This window comes from Primulina huaijiensis, chromosome 9 (assembly GCF_012295235.1).
Source record: "Primulina huaijiensis isolate GDHJ02 chromosome 9, ASM1229523v2, whole genome shotgun sequence".
Classification (NCBI taxonomy): Eukaryota; Viridiplantae; Streptophyta; class Magnoliopsida; order Lamiales; family Gesneriaceae; genus Primulina; species Primulina huaijiensis.
The window spans coordinates 18794433-18807559 of record NC_133314.1 but is presented as its reverse complement, the minus strand read 5'-3'; the positions used below and the strand labels follow the sequence as shown (position 1 = coordinate 18807559).

General features: G+C 35.7%; 3 protein-coding genes and 1 long non-coding RNA gene across 7 annotated transcripts; 3 read left to right on the top strand and 1 right to left on the bottom strand.

The window, feature by feature from the left end:
• The first annotated feature begins 592 nt into the window (after window positions 1-592).
• On the top strand, window positions 593-1799 carry LOC140985203 (pathogenesis-related genes transcriptional activator PTI6-like). The gene has a single exon (XM_073452981.1). The coding sequence runs from the start codon at window positions 634-636 to the stop codon at window positions 1597-1599; it is 966 nt and encodes a 321-aa protein (XP_073309082.1). The 5' UTR covers window positions 593-633; the 3' UTR covers window positions 1600-1799.
• Window positions 1800-3335: 1536 nt separating this feature from the next.
• Window positions 3336-5350, top strand: LOC140983821 (uncharacterized). Its single transcript, XM_073450973.1, has 5 exons — window positions 3336-3665; window positions 4114-4225; window positions 4375-4467; window positions 4580-4780; window positions 4991-5350. The coding sequence occupies exons 1-5, from the start codon at window positions 3379-3381 to the stop codon at window positions 5219-5221; spliced, it is 924 nt and encodes a 307-aa protein (XP_073307074.1). The 5' UTR covers window positions 3336-3378; the 3' UTR covers window positions 5222-5350.
• Window positions 5351-6862: 1512 nt separating this feature from the next.
• LOC140985311 (CMP-sialic acid transporter 1-like) lies at window positions 6863-11097 on the bottom strand. Of its 4 annotated transcripts, XM_073453126.1 has the most exons (9): window positions 10923-11076; window positions 10699-10782; window positions 10077-10291; window positions 9884-9962; window positions 9375-9544; window positions 8774-8960; window positions 8053-8130; window positions 7783-7933; window positions 6863-7366 (listed from the first exon to the last, which is right to left on the bottom strand). In XM_073453126.1, the coding sequence occupies exons 1-8, from the start codon at window positions 10971-10973 to the stop codon at window positions 7790-7792; spliced, it is 1008 nt and encodes a 335-aa protein (XP_073309227.1). In that variant the 5' UTR covers window positions 10974-11076; the 3' UTR covers window positions 6863-7366; window positions 7783-7789. The 4 variants fall into 4 exon arrangements, with proteins under 4 accessions (XP_073309227.1, XP_073309230.1, XP_073309226.1 ...); XM_073453129.1 differs by lacking the exon at window positions 6863-7366 and having other exon boundaries at window positions 7569-7933; window positions 10966-11097; XM_073453125.1 differs by lacking the exon at window positions 6863-7366 and having other exon boundaries at window positions 7569-7933.
• Window positions 11098-11605: 508 nt separating this feature from the next.
• Window positions 11606-12728, top strand: LOC140984929 (uncharacterized). Its single transcript, XR_012176673.1, has 3 exons — window positions 11606-11834; window positions 11912-12262; window positions 12481-12728. It is a non-coding gene; the product is annotated as an uncharacterized lncRNA (long non-coding RNA).
• The last annotated feature ends 399 nt before the right edge of the window (window positions 12729-13127 follow it).

The following is a 13127-nucleotide window of genomic DNA, read 5'->3' as shown; positions in this document are numbered from 1 at the left end:
TGTCTTAAGGATGAACCCATCAAAAGCAGGCCCAAAATCCCGGTCCATCTCCAGCATTTCTAGGGCCCACAGGTGGAGGGTCCATGACAAGCCCAATTATTCTCCTATAAATACCAGGTTTCAGCGTATGATTTGGATTCACTATATTGTTTTTAGCAGCAACCTTAGCTGCTCCTCCATATATCCTCAGCCTCTGACTTGAGCGTCGGAGGGGCTACACCAGGACACCCTCTCAGCCCCCTTCTAACGGTCTTATTTGTGATTTCAGGCCCAGGACAATTTATAAACCTGCGTCTAGACTAGTGACACTTGCTGGAATTGGGTCTTAAATTTTTTGTGAGCATCAAACATATATATCAAAGTTATTTTCAATATAATATCCATTTATAAATAAAAATCATTTTAAATTTGTCTAATTATTATTATTATCATCATTAAAATTTGATCCCAATAATTACGAGTCTACTACATAAATAAATGGATTCTCAACTGACATTTCCTCGTAATTTCTCCAACTCACCCCTTTTATTCTCAATATAATTAGCCGTCAGTTACTCTTAAATAATAAGACTTTTTCTCTCCCTCCTTTTTGTATTGTAACTCACTCCATTTTTATTGTACTCTGTCTTCTTCATGTCATGGAGAATGGATCCGAAAGACTCCAAACCCGTCAAGTTTTCGGTCCATGAGGCCATCACCACCGTGTGGCAGTGTAAAAATGTATGTAGAGGAGGAGGTTTCAGCTCAAAAACGCCGCGTTTGGTGAGGATTTCCGTCACTGATTGTGATGCTACTGATTCTTCAGGTGACGAATGTGAAATGGGGAGTTTCCGGCGAGTGAGGAAGCATGTGAGTGAGGTTAGAATGGAGACAAGGAATAGGGTCTGCAAGAGAACTGCTCAAGAAAGGACTCTTGTGGATGCAGGGAGGAAGAAAAAGAGGCCAGTGGCGGAGCAGAGGGTGGTGGGAGCGGCGGGGAAGAAGTTTCGTGGCGTCAGGCAGCGACCGTGGGGGAAATGGGCTGCAGAGATACGTGATTCGACGAGGAGGACGAGGGTTTGGCTGGGGACATACGACACGGCGGAGGAGGCTGCTCTGGTGTACGACAGGGCTGCGATCCAGATACGCGGTCCGGATGCTCTGACAAATTTCATAAAGCCGCCGGATAGGGTGGCTCCGTCTACGGTTCCGTCTGTGGAGGCCGTTTTGACATCGGTCTCCGGCTATGATTCTGGCAAGGAAGAGTCTTGTGAGAATCTCTGTTCACCCACCTCTGTTTTAAGGTTTAGCCATAACAATAAAGCTCCGGTTCTGTATAATATCCCCTTGGTTCGGTCCGAGTTCAAAAAAATAGGAGAAACTTTATTCGAACCGGTCTCTCAATATATCAAAGATTTCCTGGTCGATGACTGTTTGCCGTTGGATCAATGTTTTTCGAAGGATTATTTCGATTTTCGGTCTCCTTCGCCGCTTATTTACGACGAAATCACCCCGCTGGAGCTGAATACAGATTGGGCTGCGATTGACTTAGGGGGTGATTTTGAGTCTTTAACGTTGGATGTTAATGAATTCTTTGATGACCAATTCTTGGTGACTTAAAAATGGCAAGTGGGATTTGGAGCCTTTTCGACTTGCCCAAGTTAGAGGAAATTTGAATCGTTGGTACGCAATAATTCTTGTGATGACAATGGTACATAATAAATTTTGGTATTTTCTTGCAAAAATCTTGTAAATTGTAGTGTTTCTATGGTAAGTTTATGAATTGTCTTTTAATTTACAGACTTAATTATATTGTTTTATGGTATGGACAATCTATTTAGAAAGGAAAAAAAGTAGAAGAAGAATGGATGCTTGCCTTTTTAATTGAAATATTTTTCAAATTTCAAAAAATTTCGATCTCGCTCAGCATAATCCGGATTTTGTTCAACCAGTGACAAAGATCAAATCCAAAAATCAATACGATAATCATCTCCGATATATTACTGACATATAATGTTACATCATCATTCTCGGTGAAAAATGATTAAAATTACCGAAAATTGAAAGATATGAGATTAAAAGCAAAATTTGACAACATATAAGACCAAAATCTCAATTACAAAAAATTAAATGTATAAGATAAAAAATAATAATTTTTCTTTACATTAATAATACATATCTGATGATACCCAAAGGCCACGAATGCTAGAGAGTTTGGTAGCCCTTGAACACATTCTCGAGTTCGAATATCATGATAATAAAGTAGAAAATATATCATTTTCTCTGTAATGGATTCGATCGAACACGACGTTTGATTTTCTGTAACCCAATTTTAGGTTGTATTTGAATTAATGGATTTGATGTTAGGGATTTCGAATTCATAGTGGATAAATCCACTTGATAATACATTTCAAATATCAAATAGTTATATTTTGTGTTATTATGATGAATTTTCAGTTTATCTGTTATTTCAAATCACCAAATCCAAATATTTCCTCAAATCCAAATATTTCAATCCAAACACAATTTTAAGCCATTCTCATTATCACATGTAATTGCGGGTCTACACTAAAAAAAGTACCCAATAAATATTATATATGAGTATGTAATTCAAATAGACAAACTTTACAATATCGATAGGGTTGACTCGTCTCACAGATAAAATATATACACACACAAAAATGTTGATGATGAAAGTTTTTCACTTGTGAACGTACATAGTTACCCGTCACATGTTTATTTCTTCATGCTATCAAATAACACGTGATATTCTTACATTTTGTTTATTAATTAATAATTAATGCTAATAAACCATTTCTTACTGTTATGATTTTTGATTTTGACTTTTTCTTGTTTCATTTCTTTAATTATAATATTTAATTATGACATATTAAATTATATTTCATTCTTTTTTTGAAAAATATTTGATTTTGTTTTATTTTATATATTTATGAAAGTTTGAATGATGAAAATTTTTATCAATTGTAAACGGATGACAAAATAAGGTTAAGTTATATTTATATCTTAGTTTGTATGTTTAAAAATAAGTCATGTTTATGTTCTTAAATATTTGAACTAATTTTAAAAAAATAACTATGAATTTTACTTAATATTATTGTTAATTATTTTTTAATTTTAATAATATTCTTGTATTTTCATTTAAAGTCTAAATTAAACTAATTATGTTATTTATTAGGCTATTTTACTATTATTTGAATAAACTCAATGAATTATTAAAAATAATTGTAATGTAATTAAATAGAAAAACTTCAATAACTTATAAATATGAAGAAATATTTTTTTATAAATTAAATTTAATAATAAATCCATCTCACCAAATTTTCCAAAGCGATATGATACAGCAAGTATGATTTTAGACCTATTCCGGTTCGAAAACGAATGGAGCTGGTGTACCTGCTGATTTCCATTGTCACCACCACTTTCACATCTCTTATTCTTTCACTGCTCCTCCCCTTCCGCTATCTTCTCCACCGCCCTCGCGTCGCCGCAGAATCGGTCATCCTCTACCAAGGCACTGTCTGGCACGAGCGCCGTCGCCCTGTCCACCACTCTTTCAGCTACCCGGTTCGCTATGCTCTCTTTGACCTCGACGGTGCATCCCACGCGTCGCCCAACCATCTTTCTGCTGATGAGGCCCGCCGTGTCGCCAACACCAACGGGCCAGTGTAAGTTTCCACTTCTTCACTCATTTCTACTTATCATGGAAATTAGTTGCGATCTATCACTTTATCCTTCATCTATATAAATTGTTCATTGCATCAGGCAAAAACAAACATTCATTTACGGTAAAATTATTATGAAACCGTATTTCGCTTTATTTAAATCTATGTTGAATATAGGCATTTGCTAATTTTCAACTGGTTAAGTGGGTGTTGATCATAGATGAATTTAATGCTTGACGCCACGGGCAAGTTATAATGTGAAGTCCATTGACTTGAAGACTGATTTATTGAAATGTTCTGTGTATTGGTGTGATGACACATATTCTACCACTGGGTATTTTGAAATTCTGATTGGACTTAATAAATCTAGATCATCTTTATTATTAATCTGCATTTAGTTTGTGTTACTGGTTGGAGTTGAATTCGATTGATGATTTACTCGATTCCCCAGTTTTCTGTTGACAATACCTCCTAGCGTGGGATATGAACAAAACCCGTTGAGTTTGTACTATTGTTACGATTTCGAAGCCTCGAAGAAGACTCTGAGAAAATGCGTTGCTGAGGTGAGTTGTCGTCCCCAATCCCAACCCCCGCCCGCAAAAATAAAAGAAAAAGAAGTAGTCCATCCCAATAGGATAATAAAGGGTGCTTGTGCCTTTTAATCGTTTATCTGGAATTAGCTAGTTTCTGACATGGTATTGAATTGCATCAGGTTACTAATACACCATGGGGTGAAAGAGTATCATTTTTGTTCAATCCGAGCTCGGATTTAGTGGCAAAATCTCTTCATGTCAGCCCTTTTATGGTTGGTGGTTAATTGATTTTCTCAATCAACGGTTGTTTGCCTGAATCCATGATGAATGTTCGAGTATTGTGTAGTTTTTCTTTGTTTAGATATTTCACCTTGTATACAATAGGACATGCTTGGGAACTGGAGCATGAAAACAAATGAACCTGGGGACAATTTGCATGTGGTAATCTCAGTACAACATCCAAAGCTCGGCAACTACTTCACTGCTTCGTTGACCGCCAAGAGAGTGACCCCCTCTATGTCTGGGGATCATACATGGTTTTTCTGGATGATGCCCCATAAAGTTGCATTATGGATATATTGGCATGTAAGCTTTATTAATTAGCTTCGGTCTAACATTGATATTTAATTGGATGATAGCAATATGATGCCCAAGCAGCCACAGAATGAGAAAAGAAAATGATTTTTGAGAGGGATGCTTGAGTGTTTTTTTTATATTTTGGACCAAATATATATTCCGAGTTACTCATTTTATAGTTTCAAAGGACTTGCTATTTCTTTTCATGGGTTGTTCTAGGCTCTTAAACTTTGGTGGAAAAATGTTCCCTTGATTCAACATCCAAGGTATCCAAATCCGGCATACAAGGAAGAAGCATTGTTGCGGGATGAAACTATACGGTGTTGTCAGGCGTTTGGAGGTGACCAAGCAAGCAATGTTCTAGAACCGGGACAAACATTTGATCAAGTGTCTATAACCGAGGACATCCGCTGCTGCACTTGGACAGATGCTTCGTGGCCATGGTGCTGAAGAATGAAGATATACTCGTAGGATAGTCTCACTGTTAAAAATGCGAAATGAATGACAACCTACAAATCGATATGCTTTTGAAGCTTGTGATCACATTTTTCTGCTGTATGTGAACATGGCCTCGAGTTTTCTTGTTAATGCAACCAAATTTGCATTTGAATTCATTCGTTGTGTTCGCAGGTATTTACTCGACGATTCGATTATGTAATAACAGACATCATCGGAAACAGGTGGCTGCTGCGGCAGCTCCAGTAGAATCAAGAACAATAGGAAAACTCCAATAAATGATGTGTTCACACGTACACAGGAATTTTTCATTGCTCACACGATAAATATTTCGCATTTTAATGAAAGTCGACATGTAACACTCGAACATAGAAAAATCCAAAACTAATAGATTGGGTCGTTAGAAAAAAAAAACATGGAAAACATCAAATACAATGCCAAATTAAATTTTCTTTAAACAAAAAAAGAAGAAGAGTGGGTCTCATGTGAGACCGTTTCACGGATCTTAATTTGTGAGACGGGTCAACCCTACCCATATTCACAATAAAAAGTAATACTCTTAGCATAAAAAGTAATACTTTTTCATGGATGACTCAAATAAAAGATCCGTCTCACAAATACGACCCGTGAGACCGTCTCACACAAGTTTTTGTCAAAGAAAAATGCTCAAGCATGTCCCAAAACAAGGCACATATCTTACACATATCACACATCGAATTCAAATAATTAACAGTTCCACAAGAAAGCTCCCATTGCGAACTTCCTCTTCTGATTAACATCTCCGCTCACTAGCAAACCATATTCCATTAAAAGACAGTCGAGTTTCCACTCGGTCATGAACTCGTACTCTGCCCGAGTGTATCTCGGGTAGTGCAGTGGCATTTGGAACCCATGAATCTCTCTCTTTAGCAGCCCCCCATTGGCACCATCATTAACGGAGGTGGCGGTGGCAGCTACATTTGTGGCTAGCAATCTTGAAATGGATTCCAGTATTCCTCGGTTCATTTTTTTCCCCCCTTATTTTGCCTGAAGTAACTGAAACCAAACTCGTGCTCTAAAATATTTTACTGCTTTTTTATTGTATTGGTTAGGAAATGTAATGAGATTGGGTGGTATTTGTAGCGGAAGGAGTTATGTGGAAAGGTAGGTGATAGAAACTAAATTTTGAATTGTTTTTTATGAAAATTTTAATATAAGCTCTTCGTTGCCTCTAAGAGCTGTTTCACTATGCAACATGGTGATGCGCCTATGCTTACGAGATGTAATATCGACCCTGTGAGAAACTAGAAAGCAGCCCGGACGGTAACCCGGGTGACTTGTTTTTTTCCGATATTTTTTATACATAAAATTTTGTCTTATTTTTCGATAACCCGGGGTTATAATTGTTAATATTAGCTCAACCATGGTCTAGAAAATTATAGTCCTGAGTAGAAATGAAAAAATGACTCCGCCACGATAATGGCCAAGAGATTATCATATCTAAATAAAAAATATATAAATTTTATACTTTAAATTTCTAAACATATACAAATGTTTACCAATAAAGAGGAATATTTTTATTTGATTCCTAGATAGTAACAATGACAAATATGGTAACCTCGTCAATTTCTATGAACCGAGAAATTCTTTTGATTCATATAATGTATAACAATAACTTCATTCCAAAAAAACAAATATGAATCACAAATTTAATGGCTGAAAGATCTAGTACAGTTTCCACAAGCTACGTATATTAAATACTTCCTTGTCCCGATTACTATGTAGTACACAAATTCAACCAGAAAGCAAGAACAAGAATCCAAATTATATGATCATTGGACTTGACCTATGTTTGCCTGAATAATTGAGTTAAACAATGAACAACCACACAATTCTGGGTGAGAGCCATCAATAATGCAGCAAGTGTGGCTACGTATATTGAATTTGGAGATGAAGAAGATTAAGTCCAGGGTTAGAGTGTCGGCAGGCGTGCCGGTATCACGGCGGTGATTTCTACTGCCAGTAAAAGGCTGCGGTTTTTCCCGAATCGACGTTCTCTTCCGATGGATAACAAGTTTTCTCACGTAAATAACCGAACTGTTAAGATCAATGTGAAACTACATTTGTTCTGTGTGGCTCGCAATTGGGCAAGGATTACACCTTGAGGAAGCAGAAAATAAACTAGTAAGAAATTATATAGAGCAAAGGCTTTGCTTGACTATGCTATGCAGAATGAAATATATTTAACATAGCTCACTTGTTAAATTGCCAACAAATGACATGGTTTACAACATGTATCCAATAGTTTAACAGTTAAAATTATGAAAGAATCATAACAAATTTTAAATATAAAGAAGGAAACTATTGAAGAACTACTCCAATTTCAACATAATATTTGCCACCACTAGAAATTTCTAGCGAATTACAAACCTAACAGAGTATTTTTACACAGTAAGTTTCACTCGTATTGTGTTCTAACAAAATTTCTTACCCACTCCTGATAGAATTTGTGGGCCTTTCTATGCTTGTGATAATACATCTCCCACCTTTTCAACTAATGGAAAAACTAGACTTACCAGTTGTTCAGGAATCCGTAGAAAGATCAACAGAAACTTCGAGTAGATTTTGAGGTTGTGGTTTTGTTGTGAAAGGCAAATCAACAAGCATGCTCGGAGGAGTGAAATACATGTGCAATGACACCATGCAGATCATAATTCCCAGATAGAGCTGCACGTGCATTACGAAATTACACACCAACAAACAACTAAGGGACATATCAAAGGGGGCGAATCAGCTAAAATAGAAAATGATGTTTCCATGTTTTGCAAGAGATACAAGAAAGTTACCTGAACTGTTGGCTTGAAGTTGAAAAGGAACACAGATAGTACCATAGTTAGCAACATGGCCATGGATGTAGAGTACACCTGTTTAAATTAAAAGAAAAGCTGGAAAATATATTGAAGTATAATAGTTAATAGGAATAGTTATTGAGGATTGATTCCAGTAAAACCATAGAAAGGGTGAAATGAGGAACTTTACATCACAAAAACATGCATTGACCAACAAAGCAAGTTACATCATGTCAGCACAAATGCCTTGCAAGTACTTGGATACTATCTTCCGCTCGGTTCAAAGGTGTTTAATGGATTAGGCCCAAGAAACGTAGAAAAACCACTTAAACAAAGGGAAGCAATAACTAGTTATGCTTAAGGGCGGTGAAGTACTGGCATATATTAAGTTTAATTCCCTTCACGATATGTAAAAATTATAGCTCAGCAAGAACATGGTCATCTAAGAAATTGAACAGGATTTCATTTCTAGGAGCACAAGTTTGATGATATTTGAAAAAAAAATTACTACACGGAAAAATTAGTTGGTAACATTGACAGGTTCTCACATAGACACGCCCATTTAATATAATCTTTTTTTTGGGAATAGTTTATTTTTTTCAAACCTCTACGTTGAAGCAAAGATGCATACACCACACATTATGAGAAAGTGAATACTAAAGTTTAGAATTCATCAAACGAGAAAATAGTCAAAAAAATAAAGTGTGAGATAACTTACCTTCACGATATTGTCAGCATACTTCATTAACCACGAAACCAACAGCCCAGTAGAACCCAGATTTAAAACCACCAACCAAGTTGTGACGTCGTATCCAGTGAAAAGGCGTTGCCACCAAGGTCCTTTCTCAAATCCACTTCTGAAATCATCCAAGACGAGCCTTGCCATGTTGAATAATGCACCAAAACTGAAAGTAAAGGCATATCATCACAGTGCTTAATCCAAGTTAATCATGCTAATCTAATAGCTAGAACAAAGAATAGTATTTGTCTTCTTCCTCCTCATGATCTATTCATTGGTGCATATACATCCACATATATAAAATCGAGTATTACGTCATCATACTAGAAACTATAGTTGATGGTAACAACGCAATTCAACTCTTTAGACATGCAGCAGGATGCTACTTTTCGATCGCTACATCATATGAATAGCCATGCAGGATAAATGTGGCAATTGTTAATCCCCAACAATATTTTAAACAAGCGTCAAGCATAAGGATAAAATTACATGTTCGCAAGGTCTAAGCGAATTTACAGCGTAGTCAAGTAATATAAGACAGGGCAGAGGTGAGGGAGTAAGATTACAGAAAAAGACTCACGTATATAGTTGAATGTTTTGCCAGTATAAGCTATCGTTGTTCTTCTTCATCAAAAATTCCGTATAGACACCAGCCAATGCTGAAAGGCAAGCAGATAATAGGCCCAACATATAGCCCTGAACCGGTGACGAAAAGAGCGAGTCACAAGAAGCTTCTCCACAGCCTTTTACCTGCATCGACATAAAGTGGGTATTAATATGTTTAAATATTAACATTTTAACACGACAACTGTACCAAGAGTGTATCATAAATGATTTACTAGAATCTTACGTGATTTTAAGACACTTACAAGTTGATATTTCTATGCACACTAAAACAAAGAATTGCACGTGTCTGTGGTCCATCTTAAGAGGGCGTAGAAATGTGTATTAGAAGCAAACTCATAGTCTATAATGGCCTACATTAAGGTTACCAACAAATCCGACACCGGTTATTTTTTCATACATAAATAACCGACATAGAATGACAAGATATAAAATAAAGATTTACTGAAAAGATCTCTGCAGCACCTGACTTGTGGTCGTTCCGATAGCCAATAGGCCAATCGCCATCCACTGCAAATTAGAGAGCTTCCTCTTCAAAAACAGCCTAGAACAAAAAATAGAAAAACATTCCATAATTCTTCTCAAATAAAAAACATATATCAGATTCATAAAGTCCCAAGTAAAGAATTTTAATGAATGAAAATGAAATATGCATCACCTGAATAGAATTCCGGTAGTCACGATCTTTAAATTGCCCATTATTTGATATGTGGAGGCATCAACATAAGTCAATGTGGCAAACTGAACATTATTGTGAATCAGGTATATAATTGATGGGATGGGATATAATCGAACAATCCTCCATTCTGTGGTCATTTTAGGAGGAGGTGAACTCTGGCATTCCCTCCACAGTAGTACACTAGATACAATAAGCTGCAATTCAATGAAGGCTTATTAGTAGCAAAAGAAGTAGATGCAATTCTACATCATTAAAAACGCATCGTGCAAAATATCTGTACATCGAACACTGCCTCTTAACTCATGCATTTTATTAAAAGATATCTGATTCTTCATCCAAGATTCTTGTTTGAATACAATGGTTCACCTTTTTCAACAAACGAGTACATGAGTTATATCTGAATTCGAGAAAAACCAAAGCTTTAATCCTAACTATGTTAAAAACGAAGCTACCACGAGATATCAAAGATCATGAATTAGTTTGAACTATATGTCGTCTGGAACCAAGAAAAAAGGATTAAAAACTAATTAAAGAAACATGTCAGTTTCGAGTGAAACAATGTAATTTTATAAAACCAAATCATACAAATTAGTAAAAGTACCTTGAAAACTTCAGCAAGAAATGGCACAGTGGCATAATCATATTTATATCCCCCATTACTCTGTGATAATGTCGTCAAAATTCCCTACCAAAATGAAATAAAATCAACCCCATTCACTCCAAATACAATAAATTTAAAAGATTCGATCACATATTTTCACACAAACAACTCTGTGATGAATCAAGATTCAAAATTCGAATAGTGGATTCGAAGTGAGGAGAAACCTGAGAACTTGTAAGAATCGTAAGAATCGAAGCGACGACGTACCACTGCATCTCCGTCTCACTGTATGCACATCGCACTGAACCGCGTAATTGCTACAGCAGAAAACCAGAATGCTTGACTCGCAAAATTATCACTTACCCCCCCTCGACTTTCATTTATTTCGAGAGGTAGCCCTCATTTATGTAAAGAAATAACATTTTTACCAAAAAAAAATCAAGAGCTCGAGACTATAACATATGGTATCGATATTTTTTTATTTATTATTTTTGTATTATAAATAATTTATTATCTTATTAAATGAACTAAACGATATATTACATATGTGCCAAATTATTAAACAAATATTATTTGTTGTACGGACTATACCAAATAATTGAATAATTTTCCTACATAACAAACAATAAGATATTTTTATTCTCTAATTTTTTATTTTATTTTTCAAGTCCCTCGACCATTAATATTCTCAATTAATGATTATTACACTCTTGAAAAATACAAAAATTTGTGTGAGACGGTTTCACGGGTCGTATTTTGTGAGACATATATATTATTTTGGTCATTCATGAAAAAATATTATTTTTTATGTTAAGAGTATTATTTTTTATTGTGAATATCGATATGGTTGACCCTTCTCACAGATAAATATTCGTGAGACGGTATCATAAAAGGCCTACTCCTTAAAAATTGAATCCCAATAAAATTTGAAGGGGCGTCCCACGTTTATAACCAACCATTGGCAGAAATGCATTGGCTTGGCTTGTGTTGCAAGTCGATTGACCATTAACATCTTTTTCAAGAAACTATATAAAATTCAAAAAAAGAAAAATTCAAGCCCAAAAAAATAGATATATTATCCTCCAAGCTTGAAATCATTGACATACCTAGCTAGATCGAGCCACAATTTCTCAAAGGTAATTAATTATACAATTTTTTTTTTTTTTTGAGTTTCTGTGAAATACCCTTCAAGAAACCGATCTACTCTTGACAGATTTTGAGCTGAACAAATGGCGGAACCAGTGGTGGATACAATCCAAGAAACAGACAAAGTTGAAGATGAGAAATATGAAGAGAAGAGTGATGAAAATGGGAATCTTGAGACGGATTCATCGGTTCTTTGTGGGCTTAATATCGTTGTGATCCTTTCGTATCTGTCATTATCCGCAGAAGAAAGCTCCAATTTCGAGGAAATTAATGAAAGGGAAATGGGAAATTACGACCATAAATCGAAGCCCGGTGTGAGTCGATCGAATGTTGTTTCGAGAAAACGAGAACTGAATGAATTTAGAAGCGTTGTTGGTAAACAAACATCAAAGGATCACACGAAGATAAGGGACTGCAGGTGATTTTACTTTATTTGCTTGTTTATTTTGTTAGAAATTCCCTTGAATTGAACTGAACCATCATCAATCCATCTGCATATAAAATTTAGACACCGTTCGATAAGATTTCCTAGCAGCAAACAAATTTCACTACTTGCTGATGTTTTGCGAATTTCCTCGAAAATATCATGGCTTCTTACAAGAATCAATTACACCCATATTTGCAATTTGTTCTCAGACACTTCAGAAGATTGTGAATTCTTGGAGGTAACGTTGAAGAAAAGCATGATTTCCAACAAGGCCAAGACTCGTATTTTGAAATATTCCCAACTTAGATGGGGCATAAGTTTTCTTGGTTCAATTTTGCTCATTATAGTGTATGAAATATAGGCTTAGAATTATAGTGTGAATCAAGCACCAAGGTTACATGCTCTTTTGCCAAAGTGATTAGATCACAAATCAATTAGCAGCAAATCTTCTGCTGTATTTAACGTTGTTATATTTTCTACACTGTACAATCTCTAGTAATCTATAGCTAGTTAATTACAAAGAGACCTGAGAAGGCTATGTTATTGGATTCTTATTCCGACATGCACTTATTTGAAACATAAGTCGGAACGGAACGAGTTGCTAAACTCTGAACCCAGGACAAAATAAAACATACATCTCCAAACATGTAAAAAAAAAGACATCAACAAACGGATGTTAGACCGTCTCCAGCTTCTCTATGCAGAAGAGGATGCATTGACCTTTTTCCTTCATTGTCGATCAAAATCACACGAAGAATAAACGTCATGGCCAGGGATGTAGTCAGGAAATTTTTTCAACCTGAACTCTGATTCAACGGAGCCTAGGCTGAAGCTTGAAGGAACAATAAATATTTGG